Source organism: Arvicanthis niloticus, chromosome 11 (assembly GCF_011762505.2).
Source record: "Arvicanthis niloticus isolate mArvNil1 chromosome 11, mArvNil1.pat.X, whole genome shotgun sequence".
Taxonomy (NCBI): domain Eukaryota; kingdom Metazoa; phylum Chordata; class Mammalia; order Rodentia; family Muridae; genus Arvicanthis; species Arvicanthis niloticus.
Window position 1 is genome coordinate 72,275,469 of NC_047668.1, and position 17,434 is coordinate 72,292,902.

General features: G+C 46.4%; 1 protein-coding gene and 1 long non-coding RNA gene across 3 annotated transcripts; one reads left to right on the plus strand and one right to left on the minus strand.

Moving 5' to 3' along the window:
* The first annotated feature begins 495 nt into the window (after positions 1–495).
* Positions 496–7,115, plus strand: LOC143443934 (uncharacterized). 2 transcript variants are annotated; one of them, XR_013113385.1, is made up of 3 exons: positions 496–1,350; positions 2,098–2,254; positions 4,864–7,115. It is a non-coding gene; the product is annotated as an uncharacterized LOC143443934 (long non-coding RNA). The 2 variants fall into 2 exon arrangements; XR_013113386.1 differs by having other exon boundaries at positions 6,059–7,115.
* A 6,770-nt stretch (positions 7,116–13,885) lies between these two features.
* Positions 13,886–14,566, minus strand: Atp6v1e2 (ATPase H+ transporting V1 subunit E2). Its single transcript, XM_034514632.2, has one exon. It carries the CDS (start codon positions 14,564–14,566, stop codon positions 13,886–13,888), a length of 681 nt encoding a protein of 226 aa, XP_034370523.1.
* Between the last annotated feature and the right edge of the window lie 2,868 nt (positions 14,567–17,434).

Consider the following 17,434-nt stretch of genomic DNA (forward strand, 5'->3'; position numbering starts at 1 on the left):
GTACAGAAATAGGATGTGATTCACCCCTAACAATGTTTAAGCTCAGAGCAGCAGTTACCTCAGCTTGAGGTGTTCCAAGAGGCAGATCTCCTAATGCATTTCAAATCAGGTTAGAGTGGCAAAAATCTAATTTTCATACAACATCCTATAGATGGGAATTTAACTAAAGCCTAGATCAAGATTAAGGAAGGCTCAATTTGGAGGCCTGGGAGAAGGGAGTGAGGTGGAGAAGGTGTTAGAGGCGGGTAAAGAGCAGAGAAGCGGGGGACCCAGGCTGGGACTGGGAGAGGCTGGCAACTGCTCTTTTAAGTTTGTAAGACAAAGACAGGTGGGGCCTGGGGACCAGAGAGAGCCAGAGAGGAGGAGCATCACTAGTTGCCATGGTAATGAAGGAAGCAAGGAAAGGGGAAGGAGAGGTGGGGTGTCTGGAGGAAGAGCTGGTTTGCTACTGCCTACGACGCTCCTCCCTTTGTCTAAGACTCCGTGGCCCTCTGGATTTGCTCGTCTGCAGCACAAAAAGCTGCCTGTGAAATTCAGTCAAAAACACATTAAACACGAACGAGTGGGCACGTGCTTAGTGAATCTTAGTGAATCTCTGAGCCTCCAAAAGACCACTCGGATTCAAAGTGCTCACTTGTGCAGCCACGAAGCCCGGGAGTCCACTATGAAATTCCTGAGACTTCGCTCCAGCTCAAATATAAATCTTCATTAGAAAGCTTAGCATCTCGCTAATCCATCTCTAGGCTCTTGGAAGAAGGTGATCACTGTGTACAAGGACCTCGGCTTAGCATCTCGCTAATCCATCTCTAGGCTCTTGGAAGAAGGTGATCACTGTGTACAAGGACCTCGGTGTCATTTTGGGAATGTCTACATCAGGATTCTGAGTGTGTAAGACACTAGTGGGTGGACTCCAGGCAAGAGTATTGCCTAAAGTGGCACCAGTGACAGCCACTGTCTTACTTGGGGTTTCCATTGCTGTGAAGAGACACCATGACCGAGGCAACTCTTATAAAGGACAGTATTTAATTGGGGCTGGCTTACAGGTTCAGAGGTTCAGTCCATTATCATCAAGGCTGGAACATGGCAGCATCCAGGCAGACATGGAGCTGGAGAAGGAACTGAGAGTTCTGCATCTTGATCCAAAGGCAGACAGGAAAGACTGTCTCCCACATGGCTAGGAGGAGCTCTCAAAGCCCACCCCCACAGTGACACACTTCCTCCAAGGCCACACCTCCTAGTAGTGCCACTCCCTGGGCCATACATATACAAATCATCACAATCCCTAGATGTTCATTCACATTTATTCCCTCTGACTTTCCTTGGACGGACTCCTTCCTCCGTGAAGTCCAGGTGAGCTGACTTGTTAATTACCTTTCTTGTGTCTGTAACCAAGGGACAGGAGTCACCTAAGGGAAAATGTCTTTCAGCTTACATTTCAAAAGATATGGTCTGTCTTGGCAGAGAAAGTATGGTGACTGGAATGGTTTGGAGATAATTACTAATCTTCACTATCAACAGGACTGTTTGACTACCCAGGAGACACACCTCTAGGTGTGTCTTTGAGGGCATTTCCAGATAGGCTTAAATGAGGAGGAACCCCCGATGTGTAGGTAGCATTGTTCATGAGCTGGGGTCACAGACTGAATTAAAACAAAAAAAAAAAGAGGAAACCAAAAAGGGCTGCTGGGCAGCGACCGCAGTCCTCTCTCACTTTCTGACTGGGTACTAAGCTGGGGGAAGAAATGTGCAGAATGCCTGGTAGCTGTCTTGTTTTGCCTTAGGAAAGCTGCCAGATAATGAAATCAATATAAAAAAAGAAAAGAAAAGAAAAAAAAAGCAAAACCTGGAGATAAGAAGATAGAGGGAGAGGAAATGGGAGAGGGGGGAGAGAAAATGTGAGTCCTTGATGGAATAGTTGAGGTCTAGATCCACCAGAAGTAAGCAACATCCCTGAGAGCTCCACTTTCCCAGGTTTCGGTTGGAACTTCATTTTTGTCCCTTGTAATGAAGAACTCTAAGTCATTCAATGGCAGATGCTCTCTCTACGTTACGTGGTATCGCCCGGGCTCTGCAATAACACTGGACATCTCTTCCCAGCCTCCTCTATGCAGAAAGAGGTGGAGATGAACCCAAACAAGGAAGTTTCCAGGTCACAAGGAGAACTCTCAGGGTACCCAGGAGATCATGTGCCCATCTGCAAGGAATAGCCCTGTCTGCTCCATCCTTGGGTTTAAACAGCCTCTGCACTGGCAAGGTAAGGTAGAGAGGGCATTGATCATGGTGCCAAGAGAATCACAGCAGGACCTGGCTGGGAAGACAAGCCCAGTGTGCAATTCAGGGGACTGATGCTGCCGGTGTACAGTGCAACCTAAATGGCCATCATGTGGTAGGTGGGTAGCAAAATGTGGGTCATCCGTATACGATTCCACAAACGTGGGTCATCCGTATACGATTCCACAAACGTGGGTCATCCGTATACGATTCCACAAACGTGGGTCATCCGTATACGATTCCACAAACGTGGGTCATCCGTATACGATTCCACAAACGTGGGTCATCCGTATACGATTCCACAAACGTGGGTCATCCGTATACGATTCCACAAACGTGGGTCATCCGTATACGATTCCACAAACGTGGGTCATCCGTATACGATTCCACAAACGTGGGTCATCCGTATACGATTCCACAAACGTGGGTCATCCGTATACGATTCCACAAACGTGGGTCATCCGTATACGATTCCACAAACGTGGGTCATCCGTATACGATTCCACAAACGTGGGTCATCCGTATACGATTCCACAAACGTGGGTCATCCGTATACGATTCCACAAACGTGGGTCATCCGTATACGATTCCACAATGATGAGAAATAAAGTACTTAATCCTGCTACAGCCTGGATCGGTCCTGAAAACATTTATGGCAAGACAAACCCTGACACAAAAGATTGTATTTGGTCTAAGTCTGTTTATGTGAAATAATCAGAGTAGGAGACTCTAGAGATGGGAAATGCATTTGTAGTTGCCTAAGATTATAGAAACAGGGAAATTATGGGGTGACAGCTAGAGAGTACAGGGTTTCCCTTGGGGTCTTGAAATGTTCTGAAACTGATTATGGTGGTAATTGGCTATGCAGGTCTACAAGTATACCAAATGCATTTGAATTGTACGCTTGTCAAATGTTATGTGAATAAGTCTCTTAAGAAAGCTGTTCCCAAATGAAGAAAAGCAAGTTGAGGTTCCCAGTCTCTGTGTGGCAGGGTGGGGACAGGAAGTAGCCTCAGAAAGCCCTAGGATACATTATGTAGCTGCCACCACTGTAGACTGACTTAGTCACAAGCAACAGAGACATTATTCTAGGCTGGCACACTAACAAACCACTCCAGCCTCAGTTTTTCTTATGGGATGTACCTCACCCAGGCGACAAATCCAACCATACTTTCTTTTTCTGGACCATTCCCTGGGATACATAAGACCGTGGAATTCCCCACTTCAAAGGCCTAGAACCTGTTTCTAAGATCTGCAGGTGCTTCCCCGGGCCCGTCCTCCATGTGGGCAGAATGTAACCAGCTCTCAAAGCTTGAGGCAGAGCTGGTGTTGAGAGAAGAGCCACCTATGGGCAGTGAGTGCAGCTGAGGAGAATTGAGCCCTGAGCCCGGGCTGGGGTCAGCTCACACAGCTAACACTCCCATGGAGCCATCTGAGGAGTACGCAGATTGTAAATTTAACCTTAACCTGTCAGGTCATTATGAGTATGACTTACCAGAATAAGAGGCTAGAACACTGGGCCATGTGTCTGTCCACTTTGTATCCGCATTAATATTAAAAAGCCTGTTTTTGTGGCATTCCATTTGCAAGCTTCTGCTGGCTGTCTATAAAAGTAAGGAACTGAGATCTTTAAAAAGTGTTACACTTGAGAGAGGAATCTCTCCCAGTTTGTCTTCCCAGTGAATCAGGGTGCATGGTTTCCCATGCTATGATTACAGATTTTGAAAACATGGTTCATAGATTCCTTGCTCCAGGCGAAACAGAAAGCTGCCACACAGCCACCTGAAACCTTGAAGTTTCTCTCAACTGGATCTCAGCTGAGCCCATAGAGTTGGGAACGCAACGCACAGACTGAGAGGGGTCTATGAGCTGAGCTAAGGAATCCTTGTCAGTTTAGCTTTCTTGACTTTGCCTTTTAAAGATAAAACAACAGTGTCAAACTGACAGAAACTCAATGGGAACCTTTAAGAGCAAGGCTCTACACACTACTCAGTGCCTTCTGGAGACCTCCCTTAACCTACCCATGCCAACCCACCCTCACCCCTACCCATGCCAACCCACCCTCACCCCTCACCCCTACCCATGCCAACTCACCCTTACCCCTCACCCCTACCCATGCCAACCCACCCTCACCCCTCACCCCTACCCATGCCAACTCACCCTTACCCCTCACCCCTACCCATGCCAACCCACCCTCACCCCTCACCCCTACCCATGCCAACTCACCCTTACCCCTCATCCCTACCCATGCCAACCCACCCTAACTTCTCACCTCTGCCCATACCAAACCACTCTCACCCCTACCCATGACAACCCAACCTTGCCCCTACCCATGCCAAAACCCACCCTCACCTCTCACTCCTGCCCATGCCAACCCACTCTCACCCCACCAATGCCAACCCACCCTCACTCCTCACCCCTGCCCATGCCAACCTACCCTCACCCGTCACCCCTATCAATGCCAACCCACATTTACCCCTACCCATGAGAGGCTAATGGTATATAAAGTTGTCAGAAATGATTTTTAAAATGACAAAAAGAGTGCACAGTCACAAGAAATGTGTTAAACAAACTCATTTCATATGAATGCAGGTACAAAACCAGCCATGCTGGAGTGAGTGAGGCTGTGACAAGATCCGGGAGACTTCCATTCATAAAAGTGTGGGCTAAACCGGGAAGTGGAGTGGAAATGTGTGGCAACAGAGAGAGATGAAATGGCTCCAACGTCTTCATGTATTTTTAAAAGGGATGGTGGTGGGTAGCCAAGCACTGTGGCATTGCATTTAGAAACATCTTTCAGAGTACTGTAACCATTTTATTTTAAAATGTCAATATTTGCAATATACTAGAAAGTGTATTCCATGTAACGATTTAAACTGAGGAGAAATACTTGAATGTTTAAGCCTAAAAATGTACAAGGAGCTGCATGGATTTGTTTCTTTTCTTTCTTTCTTTTTTTTTTTTTTTTTTTTTTTTTTTTTTTTTTGGTTTTGGTTTGTCGAGACAGGGTTTCTCTGTGTAGCCCTGGCTGTCCTGGAACTCACGCTGTAGACCAGGCTGGCCTCGAACTCAGAAATCCACCTGCCTCTGCCTCCTAAGTGCTGGGATTAAAGGCGTGCGCCACCACCGCATGGATTTGTTTCTTAAGAAGTCTAAGAAAATTGTGTGTGTGTGTGTGCATGTGCATTTGTATGTGCTTGTGTGTCTGTGTGGATGTGTGTGCCCGTGTGTGTATATGTATGTATGTATGTGTGTGTGCATGCTGCACGCACGTGTGTGAGTGTGTCTGTGTGTGTATTTATTTATGTATGTGTGTACACAGGCACCCAGGGGTTGGAGCATTTGAAGGCATGATTGCCTGCGATGGAATTGGCATTTGCGTGCAATAGGAAGCTGTCTAGAACGCATGCAAAACCTAGGGCTGTAAATGTTCCCTGGGTCTTTGCCAATCTGTCGCAGGCATTCTAGAGGGAAGTGGAACTGTCATAGACTGGTTAGGTGGCAAGGGCGCGCTCCTTAACTCTATGAATACTCTCCTCTCCTCTCGTGGTCTGTTTATGTGGACGTGGACGACGGTTCTCTCAAAAATGCCCTCTCTGCCTTACAGACCCAGTTCTGTCTGCTGTTCTGCCCTGTCCCATCTTGCCCCTCTCCTTTCTTTCAGAAAGTTCCCGCACCCCAGGAGTCCCAGCCTCAAAGGCCAGGGTGTGGATGGGGGTGCCTAAAGCTGCCTGTCTTGTCCTCACTTCTTGGCTGGAACCTAAAGTTTTCTCATTCTGTTTCCAAGCCTACTTCCAGACAATAAGATGTGGATAATCAGAGTGCAAGGAGAGGAAATGGGCAGATCGTCTGGCACAGACGACTGGCCTGCAGTCGGAGCTGGGCATCCAGCTGCAAGCAGCAAATAGTTGCTAACGAAGCAGCGAAATATCCTTTCCAATCCATCAGAAAAATCGGAGCATCTCCTTCCTCTGCACTCCGGGGACCAAGAAGAGTTCCCAGGGCCTCAAGTCTCCTTTAAGTAACTTGCCAACTTGGGGTGATGCAGCCAACCTTCCCTCCCCTCCTCCCACAGCTCCTGGGCTTTGGCACAGGCCGGGGAGCTATGAGGTCATGCTCATGCCACGTGACCGCTGCTGCATCTGTCAACCGTGATACAATTACCAAGACAGTCAGACAGGGCGTTTATGACATTCAAACCTGCTCTTGCCTCCTCCTTCTCTTCTTCTTCCTCCTCCTCCTCCCCCTTCCACATGCTGGGCCCTTTCACAACCAAGGGACCGTCTCAAAAGTTCAGGAAATCTTAAGTGTATGCCTTCCAGAGGGACAACTTTAAAAAGGGAGGTAGGAGAAGGATGAAAACATCCAAGATTGTAGTTCTGGCTGCTGCAGTTTGAAAAGCACCCTTGAGCCCTGATCTTAAAATCTCTTCTGTTGAAGCAATTTAGCATATGCTTAAGCAGTTTCTTAAAAAATTATGATACTCTTTAATTCCAATAACACAAGTGTAGGGTGGAAATACTTAAAACTGGGACAGAACTTTAGGTACGCAAAAAATCACTGCCTTATTAAGATAAACAGAATATACATTTTATTTAATAAATTAAGGTATATAAAACAACACAGTACTAGGAAGTCACTTTAAATGATGATCTTGGGACTGGAATAATGGCTCCAAAGTTAAGAGCATTGGCTGCTCTTCCAGAGGACCCTGATTTGATTCTCAGCACCTGCGTGGTGACTGACCACTGTCTGAGCAGTTCCAGAGGATCTGACACTCTCTTGTGACCTCTGGGAGTACCAGACACCACCCACATATATGGATTACCATATACATACATGTATATAAATACATAAGACAAAAATTAAGAAAACAATAAAAAAATTCTCTCCAAGAATGCTCCTTGACATGGAACATGCATTTAAGAAAAATAAAAGTGGCTGGTATTTACGGAGGACTTACTGTATGCCAGTTCTGATGAAGCTTTCTATGGAATGACTTACACCTTGACAAGACAAGTACTATAATTATCCTTCTAAAGTGTGACTGGGAGAAGAAAGTTGCCCAAGGTTAAGTAGCTGACTAATGGATGCACACTGAGACTCAGAGTTTAGTCAAAGGATGAAGTGACAGGGTCTGGACTTTGACCTCCTAACCCTCATGCACTTACTGCTGACCACAACAGCAGTGAGTAAAGTAAGTAAATGAATAAGACCATTTTAAGTCACAGTATAACACTGCATATGCACCATTATGCAATGATATGTATGTACATATGTACAAAGGAGCCCCATACACAAAACACTTAGGAAGGGTGCGAGGTGTGGTGGCCCATGCTTGTATTCCCAACATCTGGAAGGCAGAGTCAGGAGCATTAGGATTTGAAGGTCAGCTTTGATTACACAGTGAGTTTGAGACCCACCAATGCTACCAGAATATTCCCGCATCTTTCTCAAAAAGCAGATCTCCATATTTTTTACAATGGTATCTCTCAGTAGCACAGTTCGACATTATACTACGTACAGATCTGTTTTACTTTTTAAAAATGTGTTACAGCATTATTTACAGAAATGAAACTTTGAAAGTAGCTCAGCTGTCAATTTCTGCTGGCATTAAATTATGAAGCATGTTGTTTGCAATAGTTTATGGACAATTGAAATGAACATTACAGCCGGGCAGTGGTGGCACACGCCTTTAATCTCAGCACTCAGAAGGCAGAGGCAAGCAGATCTCTATGAGTTCAAGGCCAGCCTGGTCTACAGAGGAAATTTTGGGACAGCTAGGGCTACACAGAGAAAACTTGTCTTGAAACAAATAAGCAAAGAAAATGAAAATTACAAAGACTCATGATTTCATGTGAAAAACCTGGGTATAAAGTGATAAGTATAATAAATACATTGTGCATAACTAATTGTGCATAACTATTTAAAGATATCATTTTTTTCCCAGCGGGGAAAGTGAACATATGGTAACTTTAAAAGGATAGCCAAATTATAAATTTCAAATACTAAACTTTCAAAGTTTTAAGGCTTTTTAACTGTTCTGGATTTCCATAATGTTTTCTTATTTCTTGTATAATGCAGCCAGAAAAATAATTCCACTGAGTTAAGGTTTGGTATCAAAATTAGCATGGAACATATAGATCTCTCTTTGAATTTTTTCGAGAGCTTTCTATTTTGTTTCATTTCACTCTCAAAACACCCCAATGAGAAGCAGCATTCCTCTCCCATCATACCAAAGGAAAGTTAGGACAGAAAGTGAGTTACTAGGTTACTCCAACAAATGGCTAGCAACTCTGCAAGAAGAACCTCCGTCAGCGATCTCCCACCCAGTGCCCAGCCTCTAATATACTGATTTCTTTATAGCAAGGGCTGCTGGAGAATACAGGCCGCTATTATGAAGACCCCCAAGCTCTAAGATCCTAGTGTGGTGAGCGTTTCCAGTGGGTGAGCCTGCAAGCAGGAAGCATGCCTTAGTCATACTGTCTTGGGACACCTAAGGTCTGAAGCATTTTCCGCCTATTTTCTAACCCCTTAGATACATTGTAACCCTTGTATCCTAAAGCTGGCTTCCTAGGAATATGCCCTGCCCTTTCATAGGAATATGTAGGGAGAAGCTTAGGTACCATCCCCAGCACCACAAAACAACACAAAGTAAAACAAATTACAGCTTGGGGGCCAGTGTTTAGATCATAATTCGGAGTACACTTTTGTGAATGGGATTAGAGAGCCTGAGGGAGTTTGCTGACTGACTGCTCTACCATAGGGAATCTTATAAAAAGCACCATCTGTGATGAGCATCCACCCCTTGACTTTCCAGCTTCCAGACTGTGAACAACAAATTTCTGATGCTTAAAAATGATCGTATCAAGGGCATTCTGATAGCTAAGGCATTCAGACCAAGATAAGAGTGGTCACTTCAGAGCCCCCTCTGCTGAGAACACTTGCTCAACCCCGCCCCCATTCTCTCTGCTCATCTAATATGGCTCCTTTAGCCCCCCATCCCCCCACCCCAGATGCAGGGGACAGTTAGGAGGGCAGTGCCTGAGCTGGGGTTATGGAGAACTTCTTGAACTATAACTCCTTAATACTTTCTCAGACCAACGTCAACCTTTCCAGGTCCATCGATTGGCTACTCTGTTAGCGCCCTGGCTGTTCCTCGTATCCATGCCCTTACTGGCTATATCAGAAGGTTCCTCAAGGCTGGGGCCTTAATTGTCCTGTTCTGTGCACAGGGCACTTAGTAAGGGTGCAATAAATATTTTCAAAATGTGTGAGTAAGATGTCTGTTACTATTCCGTTTCCATTAAGTGAAAAGCCAGGACTCAGATGAAAAAAAAAAAAAGACAAAGACAAAAAATATCTTCAAATATCTCCCACTGCTTTCCTCCTGGCCAATTAAGCCCTCTCCCCATCCTGCTTCCACTCTTCCCTTCTCTCCCTTCCCCATCTCACTCCCTCCCCTCCCATCCATCCCTTCCTCTTCTCCCACCCCTCCTCTCCTGCATGTCTATATTTCTTTTCCTACTCTCCCTGTCTTCCTTTCTTCTTTTTCAGATTCAGTACCCACCTTGGGCCAGGTGCCATGGGTGGAGCGCACCTTCCTGCCCGCTCCGTTCCTTTGGGCACTCAGTCCTTCCCTGGCGCCCTCCACTCTTGTACAAGTACTGCTGGTCTATGGCTCCTCATTGTGACTGACCTGAGCTCAGACACCTTGAGAGTGAAAAAATGGAGGTTTCCCTGCGGTCCATCTATGGCAATGGATACGGTCATATCTGATCCACTGGCCACCAAGGCTCCCAATTCCTACACAGTGTGTTTTATAAAAATGAATGGCAACGTTAGCCTTTTCAGACTTGTTCTCTATCCCAGGAGCCATATCAGCAGGTTATGACCCTGGCAAAACTGCTTGCTTACTCCCTTAGGAACTTCAGGTTCAAGCAGACGTTAGGCTTGCTGGGTGTCCTGGACCTTGGAGCCTCCAGTAACCTCCAGGACAAGTCTGCAAGGGGTTGGGGGCCTCCAGGATGAACCCAGAATCACCGCCCATAGGCTCATTGTCCAATGAAAAAAGGTTCACATTCATCTCTCTCAGGAGATGGCAAAGGATGTGGGCCGGGAGTTAGAAGGCTTGCATCTTAGAGCCTGGGGGGCCCTTTAGCTGTGTCTTCAGGCAGAAGTACCCCATCTTCCCATAAAAGAGGGCCACCCTGCAGGACAAGCCCCATGAGCTATGAGTTTGCTCAAGAAGCTGGGGGTTTCTTTTGCTTTACGACAAAAGCTAGGGGCGGTGATGGGGGAGGGGAAGCTGAGCTGTCTTTCTCCACGCTGTCAGAAGTGAGGGTAACTTCAGAGGAGGGGTCTGAGGTGGAAGGAGTAAAGTATACTGTGGAAAGCATGGGAAAGGTCAAGAGCAATGTCCCCAAGCTGTCAAGCAAGGTGCCACAGTTGCTCTTCAGAGGTACCAGTAGCGCTGTGGTTGAGTCTAGAATAATCTGGCGACCCATTTCTAAGGTCCCTTTGACTTTAGGGTCCAGGCCAGAGCCCTACCTACTGCATCTGCATTGATGCATGTCTGGTCTCCCAGCTTTCTCTGGGACTGGCCTCACATCCATCTATCTCTGTCTGCTGCTCTCAAGGAAGCAGAGCTGAATGTGTTTTCCTCCTCTGCCTCCTGACAGAACTAACTCTTGAAGCACACATCTGTGTGGTGGTGGAGCTGCTGGTCACGGCTGACACTCCCCAGCTCCCTTCCGTGGGAGGAGTCTCCACAGTCTCCATGCCACTCTGCCTCACTGCCAACAGCTTGCCTCACACCTCAGGAGGAGGCGCTAATGAGAGAACATGGGGGAGAGCTGTGCCTGACTGGGTTCTCACAAGAACACACCTTCTTTGGGACAGGATGCGATTGCATGAGCACTTCTGAAGCAAAGACCCTGTGGTAGGGCACAGAGCTGGGAGCTTCATGGTAAAGCAGTCTACCACCACTGTAGAGTTAGTACAGAGGCCATGCAGATTCAAAGGCTAGAATATGCATTCCCCACTGCACTTGTGGAGGACACTGGTCAGGCACAGGCCCTTCAGACAGCCTCAGTCTGTGCACACAGGTGCAAAGCAAGGCTGTGCCCATGGAAGAAAGATGAGCAGAACCCCCCACCCTCAGATGCATCCAAGTGACAAGCAGAGCAGGAGACACGGTCTTCCTTAAGTTCAGCTGCTCTGTTACAGCCCTTCCTTACAGGAACAGTGGTGAAAGTGTTTTGTTTTGTTTTGTTTTGTTTTGTCACGCTCTAATTCTGAAATACCACAGAGATGCCTTTCCCCAGACCCTTGCATCATAGCCCCTTTCTTTCTTATAAGCCAGAACAGGAGATACCCTGGAGTCCCTCATCCAGAATGTTCATGAATCACCCAGAGCCTCCTCTGTCACCCAACGCCAGATGCAAAAGTCACAAGTAGCAGGACAACAGAGAACGAAGAGCATCCCTGCCTGGAAGGCAGTGTGTGGGAGAAGAGACTGGTGGGAAAGGGGTGCCAGCACATAAAGACCATCTTGTGCTGGCCCTTCAAGGAGACACTGCCCTTGTGGCTGGGAAATGGGGAAATGTCAGGGCTTGATTAAACATCCTCCTTTTTGTATTGCTGAGACAACTTGAAGGATTATACTGGAACCTAGGAAAAGGAGGAAGAAGAGAGGGCGGAAGAGGGAGAGGAGGAGGAAGAGGAGAAGGAGCAAGGAGTAATAATGCATAGCATGCGACTCTGTGAGAAAGAGAATTTGCCAAAACATAGAGACACGGAGACACAGAGACAAGGAGACGGGACTAGAAGATAAGAGAGTCAAGTGGCTTCTGAGCCTTAATTCCAGGCCTTTCCAGAGGCCCCATGAGATTTCTGCCTCTGGGTCCTGTGAAGCACCCCAGCTTACTAATAACCTGATCCAGATTGGTGTTTGAGTCTCACAGGGCTTCTATTCAGTACATAGTTCTAACTAGACAGGGCATAAGCATTCACTCTGGAAAGTTGTTTGGGGTTTCTAGTGTTCCAAACCTTTTAATCAATGGCACACACTCACATTCAACCTGAAAGAATGCACACCCACACAGAACTAAATATGGAATTTGTGGGATCCACTGTGAAGTAAGAGTCAAGGATCCTTTGTTTAAAGGCCAGAGAAGAAAGCATGATGCCGTAGGAAGTGCGTTCTTTCCTTACTTTTTCTGCTTTTCATTTACTATTTAAAGTCTTCCCAAATAAAACAAAACCAGCACAGATTTTGCTATTCATTTATGAGTGTTTGCCTTATGTATGTGTGTGCACCACATGTGTGCCTAGTGCCTGCAAAGGCCATAATGAACTGGATCCCCTGGAACTAGAGTTAGAACTAGAGTTAGAAATGGGCAGTTATAAGCCACCATGTGGGTCCTGGGAACTGTACTTGGGTCTTCTGAAAAAAAGCAACAAGTGCTCTTAACCACTGGGCTATCTCTATCTCCAGCCTCACTATTCATTTTACACTACGTAATGTCCACATGTAAACAAACAAACAAACAAAAATGACCACGATCTGTGCTTCTTGGTTTCTCCCAGAAAGTACTTCAAGCTGTTGGGAGAGAGAGCCCAAATCCCACAGGCATCCAACTATCCCAGGGAGTGCTCCAAGCAGGAGTGGGGATTCTTCGCAAGCCACAGGCACATAGCCTCAAACATTCCTTAGGATCAATTCTTGATGCTTGATACTTCGAACTTCTGGCTTCTCTTTCCCATCAGCCTCAAGAACTACACACTGAGCCTGAGCTGAGATCAGTCTACCACTGTAGCCTCTGAATGCCATAGATCATGCACACCTTCCTCTGACCCAGCATGCATATATAGGGTCAGAGAGGTGGCAATGTTAGCTGGTAATGTAGAAGACTGGGCTTCAGAGCACCAGAGAGATCAGAGAGACAGGCCAAGAACAAATTTCAGCTGTATAGGCCGGCTTCTGGAATCAGTAGTGTGCATAAAGGTGGCCTTAAATCCATGGTACATATCCAGTGTCCCATACCCAGTGTACATGACATACCCTATGTCATGTAGCCTCCCCTACATGACATAGCTCCAAAGATATCAACAGGAATCTCAAGGTGGTGGCTATGGGGACATTAAACTGCAGGTGCAGTTTCTGCTTGCCTGGGGCTTTTCTGAGCATGAGCCTGGGGAAGGTATATCAGACATACCCATGATGCTGACCCTCCTTAAATACTATGTCCCAAGTTACCACACATGAAACAAGAGGAAGAAATACACTTCATATTTGAATAAGCTTAGAGCTTCAGACGCCTAAGTCAAAGGTACAAGTCACATCTCACTAAAGGCAAAGCTGACAGACACATCTTCATCCCAGACTTCGAAATGTCCCAGAAACTGTCAAGACAGATGAACTACAATTTGACTTTTGAGCATAATTTGGGATTTATTCCAAAGTTAACAATGTATAATGCTATTCAAAGCTAGGAAATGACTACAGAGGAGAGCAGAGAGGAAGATGACCCCCCCCCGCCCAGTTCCCTTTGTCTGAATGACTTAGACTTTTAAGACTCTGAGTTCAAACCAGGCTTCCCTTCCCAGAGCCTCATGTAAAGAACTTTCTGTTGACATTATCCCCAAACAACATTCTTCGAATCTCTGGCATCTTTTGCATGGCTGCGAGATTCAGTCGACTTTCCAGGGTATTAGAAACCTTTATTTTCTGATCGCTGCTATAGACCTCCACCCCACCAGCAGCATTGGAAGCCAAGAATTCAGTTTGATCAACCTGGACCTCCAAATGCTTCTGGCAGAGCATCATGTACAGAGGGATGGCTCTTAGCACCGCACACTCCACCAGGTGGAGGTCCTGTGGCCTGCAGCGAACAATCATCACAGGCTCCAGCAGCCGGAGCAAGGCTTGGAGCACGAGTTTATCCAGCAGATCCTGGTAGATTTCTTCATCTGACACAATTCTGCTGAGTCTCATCTTCGCGTCTCGAAGCAATTCCAAGATGAGATTGTCCCGGGCTCTGAGGACTGTGATCCGAGCCTGGTTTCTCATGGTGGACAGCTGGATTTTTTTCTGCTGCTCTATCTGTTTCTCCTTCTTCTCAAAATAATCCATGATCTTCAGCCGCTGGGTCTGCACCAGGCGGCCTTTCTCGATGTTGAACTCTTCCTCTGCCTTGGCGTCTATCTCCTCGGCCTTCTCATTGGCTTCCTGCTCAATGAATGCCATCATGTGCTTGATCTGCTTCTGCACATCTATGTCAGTCAGGGCCATGGTTACTCTCAGAAATAGGGACAGTCTTCAGTGCAGAACAAAGTTTCCAGAGTATCACTGATGTCTGCACCCTCCCTGTGCAGAACATAAAGGGGAAATCAGAGTCTGAAGGAAGGAGACCAGAGACTGGCTTGATAGCTCTCTCAGTTTGAAGAAAAGTTAACCGGCGTCCAGAGACCGAAAGTGATTTATAGGAAGCCTGTCCCAAGGAACCCAAGTGGACCTGTGCTGTCCTATCCCTGTTCACTCATTGCCACCCAATAGCAGCAAGTCAGGGCCATTCTAGTCCAGAGATCTCTAGGCAGAGATGACCTAAGACTTAGATACAAAGTCAGATTTGGAGTGGAAACACCAAATCAATACCTAAGCACAAAGAATGTCTCAGCATGGGGCTGGAGAGAAGGCTCAGCCATCAAGACCTGAGTTCAATTCCCAGCATTCACATGGAAGCTCACAACTACCTGTAATTCTAATCCTAGGGGATCTGACACCTTCTTATGATCTCGGCAGGCACTGCACATATGTGGTACACAGACACATACACAAACAAATCCCTCATACATACAAAATTAAAAAAAACAAAGATTAAAAACTATAAATGGACACATTATGGACGGGAAGGACTGAGGAGAATCATGAGAACCTGGTAATGCAGGATTCAACTCAGGAAGGCTGCTCAGAGGCAGAAGGCTTCACAGAACCTGCTATGACATAAAGTATGGCTAAGTGGATACAAGCACTCTGGGGAGAGGTGTGGGGTTGAAGAGACTGGAGGCAGTCTTTCACCAGGAATGGTGTCCAGGCTTTGTTAATATTTCAGTTGCCTGGAAGACCTTTAAGAAGTCCTCATCATACGCACACCCTCCTCCAATGATAACAATGAGGAAGAGGAAGAGGAAGAGGAAGAGGAAGAGGAAGAGGAGGAGGGGAGAAGGAGGAGAAGGAGCAGGAGGAGCAAGAGGAAGAGCAGGAGGAGGAGGAGCAGGAGAAAGAGGGAAGGAGGAAGAGAAAAATCCTCAGACTGGGGTATGATTCAGCGGTAGAACATTTGCCTAACATGCACTTGATCCCGGCTTTCATCCTTGCACGCCAGAAAAATACAAAACAAAACAACAAAAAACAAAGATGAAAACACAAGAAGTAAAAAGATCTTTCGTACTCGGGCCATAAAACGCTGTCCCATGGGCATGACGTGGCTGTGACACTGGAGAGCGTACAACGGCTGAAGTTGTCTGCACACAGCTCACCTAAGACAGAGGAAGGTCAGTGGGGTCTCGCACACCCAGGAAAGCTAATGGAAGCCCTGAACTGCCACTGGTCAGAAAGTCATTTTCTTAGTGACACAGCCTCCCATGAGTGACTCATGCTACAGTACATCACTCCACCTACGCTCACATGAGTGACCTGGTTAAATCCAGTGGTTACAAAGCAAAAAAACAAAACAAAATCAACAAAACAAGAAGTCAAGAAAATGTGATGGAGATTTGGCGAGAGGACAGGAGGTGTGGTGGGGATGTGGGGGAGGGTAAGGAGGGTGAAGGGATGCCTGTGAGAAGAATGTATTACAGACACATATAAAATTATCAAAAAAATTGATTAAAAAAACTTAAAAAGAATCACATCAGGCTCAAGAAAATAGCTAAACAAAATGAGAATACTTAAAATAGAAAAAGAACTAAATAAATTTTAAACCTAAAGAAATAATTGAATTAAAAAGATATTCAAGGCATAAACAGGACTATTAAGATGACTCAGTGGTGGGTAAGTGGATAACAGCACTTGCCACCAAACCTGAAGACCTGAGTTCGATCCCAGGGATGCACATGATAGAAGGAAAGTCCCCAATTCCAGTCAGTTTTCCTTTGAACTTCACGAATGTGCCCTGATACACATTCATGTAATTTTAAATTCTCAAAAAGGCCAGGCGTGGTGGTGCATGCCTCTGATCCCAGCTCTTGGGAGGCAGAGGTAGGCAGAACTCTGTGAATCTGATGCCAGCCTGGTCTATGTAGCAAGTTTCTAAAGAAAATGATTTTTTATCTGAAAAGCATATTGTTCATCTCATGTTATTTGGAAGTATGCTTTTGGAAACTAAGCTTATTTGTCAGCAGAGCAAAAACACTCTCTGCTCCTACACAAGACATGTCAATTATATCAGTTTTAAAAGACTCCCCAAATGACTCTGATGGTCACCAGTTTTTGTAGCCACCATGGATGACAGGGTAAGGGGTGTGAAACGTAGGATACCCTGGGCATGTGTGTGGAGGAACAAACACATCAGGCAAGTCCTTACCGGTACCCTGCCAGGAGCCGCCTTTGGTCTGGCGCCGGGAGTCAACACAGAATGTGGAACTTGGAACGCTCACTGGAACCTGGCACTGCCATATCCTTCTGTACAGATAATTCCAGCCGTCTGACCTGGCAGCTCGAATTCACAGAGCCAGTCTACCCTTTAGGAGGGCTGGCCAATTCTGCCAAGAAGAGTCCAGGAGAGGGTTCTTTGGCACCTGGGCTGTGGCCAGGGTTTGTCCTTGCACACTCAGAATCTCAATTAAGTAGGCACAGAGTTGGCCCCACTCTGGGGTGGGCTTCCCTTAACAGACATGTGTATGGATCCAGGCAGCCAGTTTATTAATTTACTAATGAAAAATACAGCTGCCATGCTGGTGGGTCATGGCCTCTCTTATTGAAGGCAAGTTGCCTGTGGAGCCAAATCTGAAGGCCGTTTAATGAGAAAGCAGTCTAAGGGCAATTCACCAGATGGTCTTTAAGAGAGCCACTCCTACCACAGGGCTGCTGGGCTGCTTTTCATGATGAAGGCACCTTTCCATGCCCAGACAGGGATGGCTTCCACTGTGCAGGCTCCCC

Excerpts from the sequence above, each read along its gene's own strand:
- Atp6v1e2 (XM_034514632.2), bottom strand. The coding sequence starts at position 14,566 with ATGGCCCTGACTGACATAGATGTGCAGAAGCAGATCAAGCACATGATG.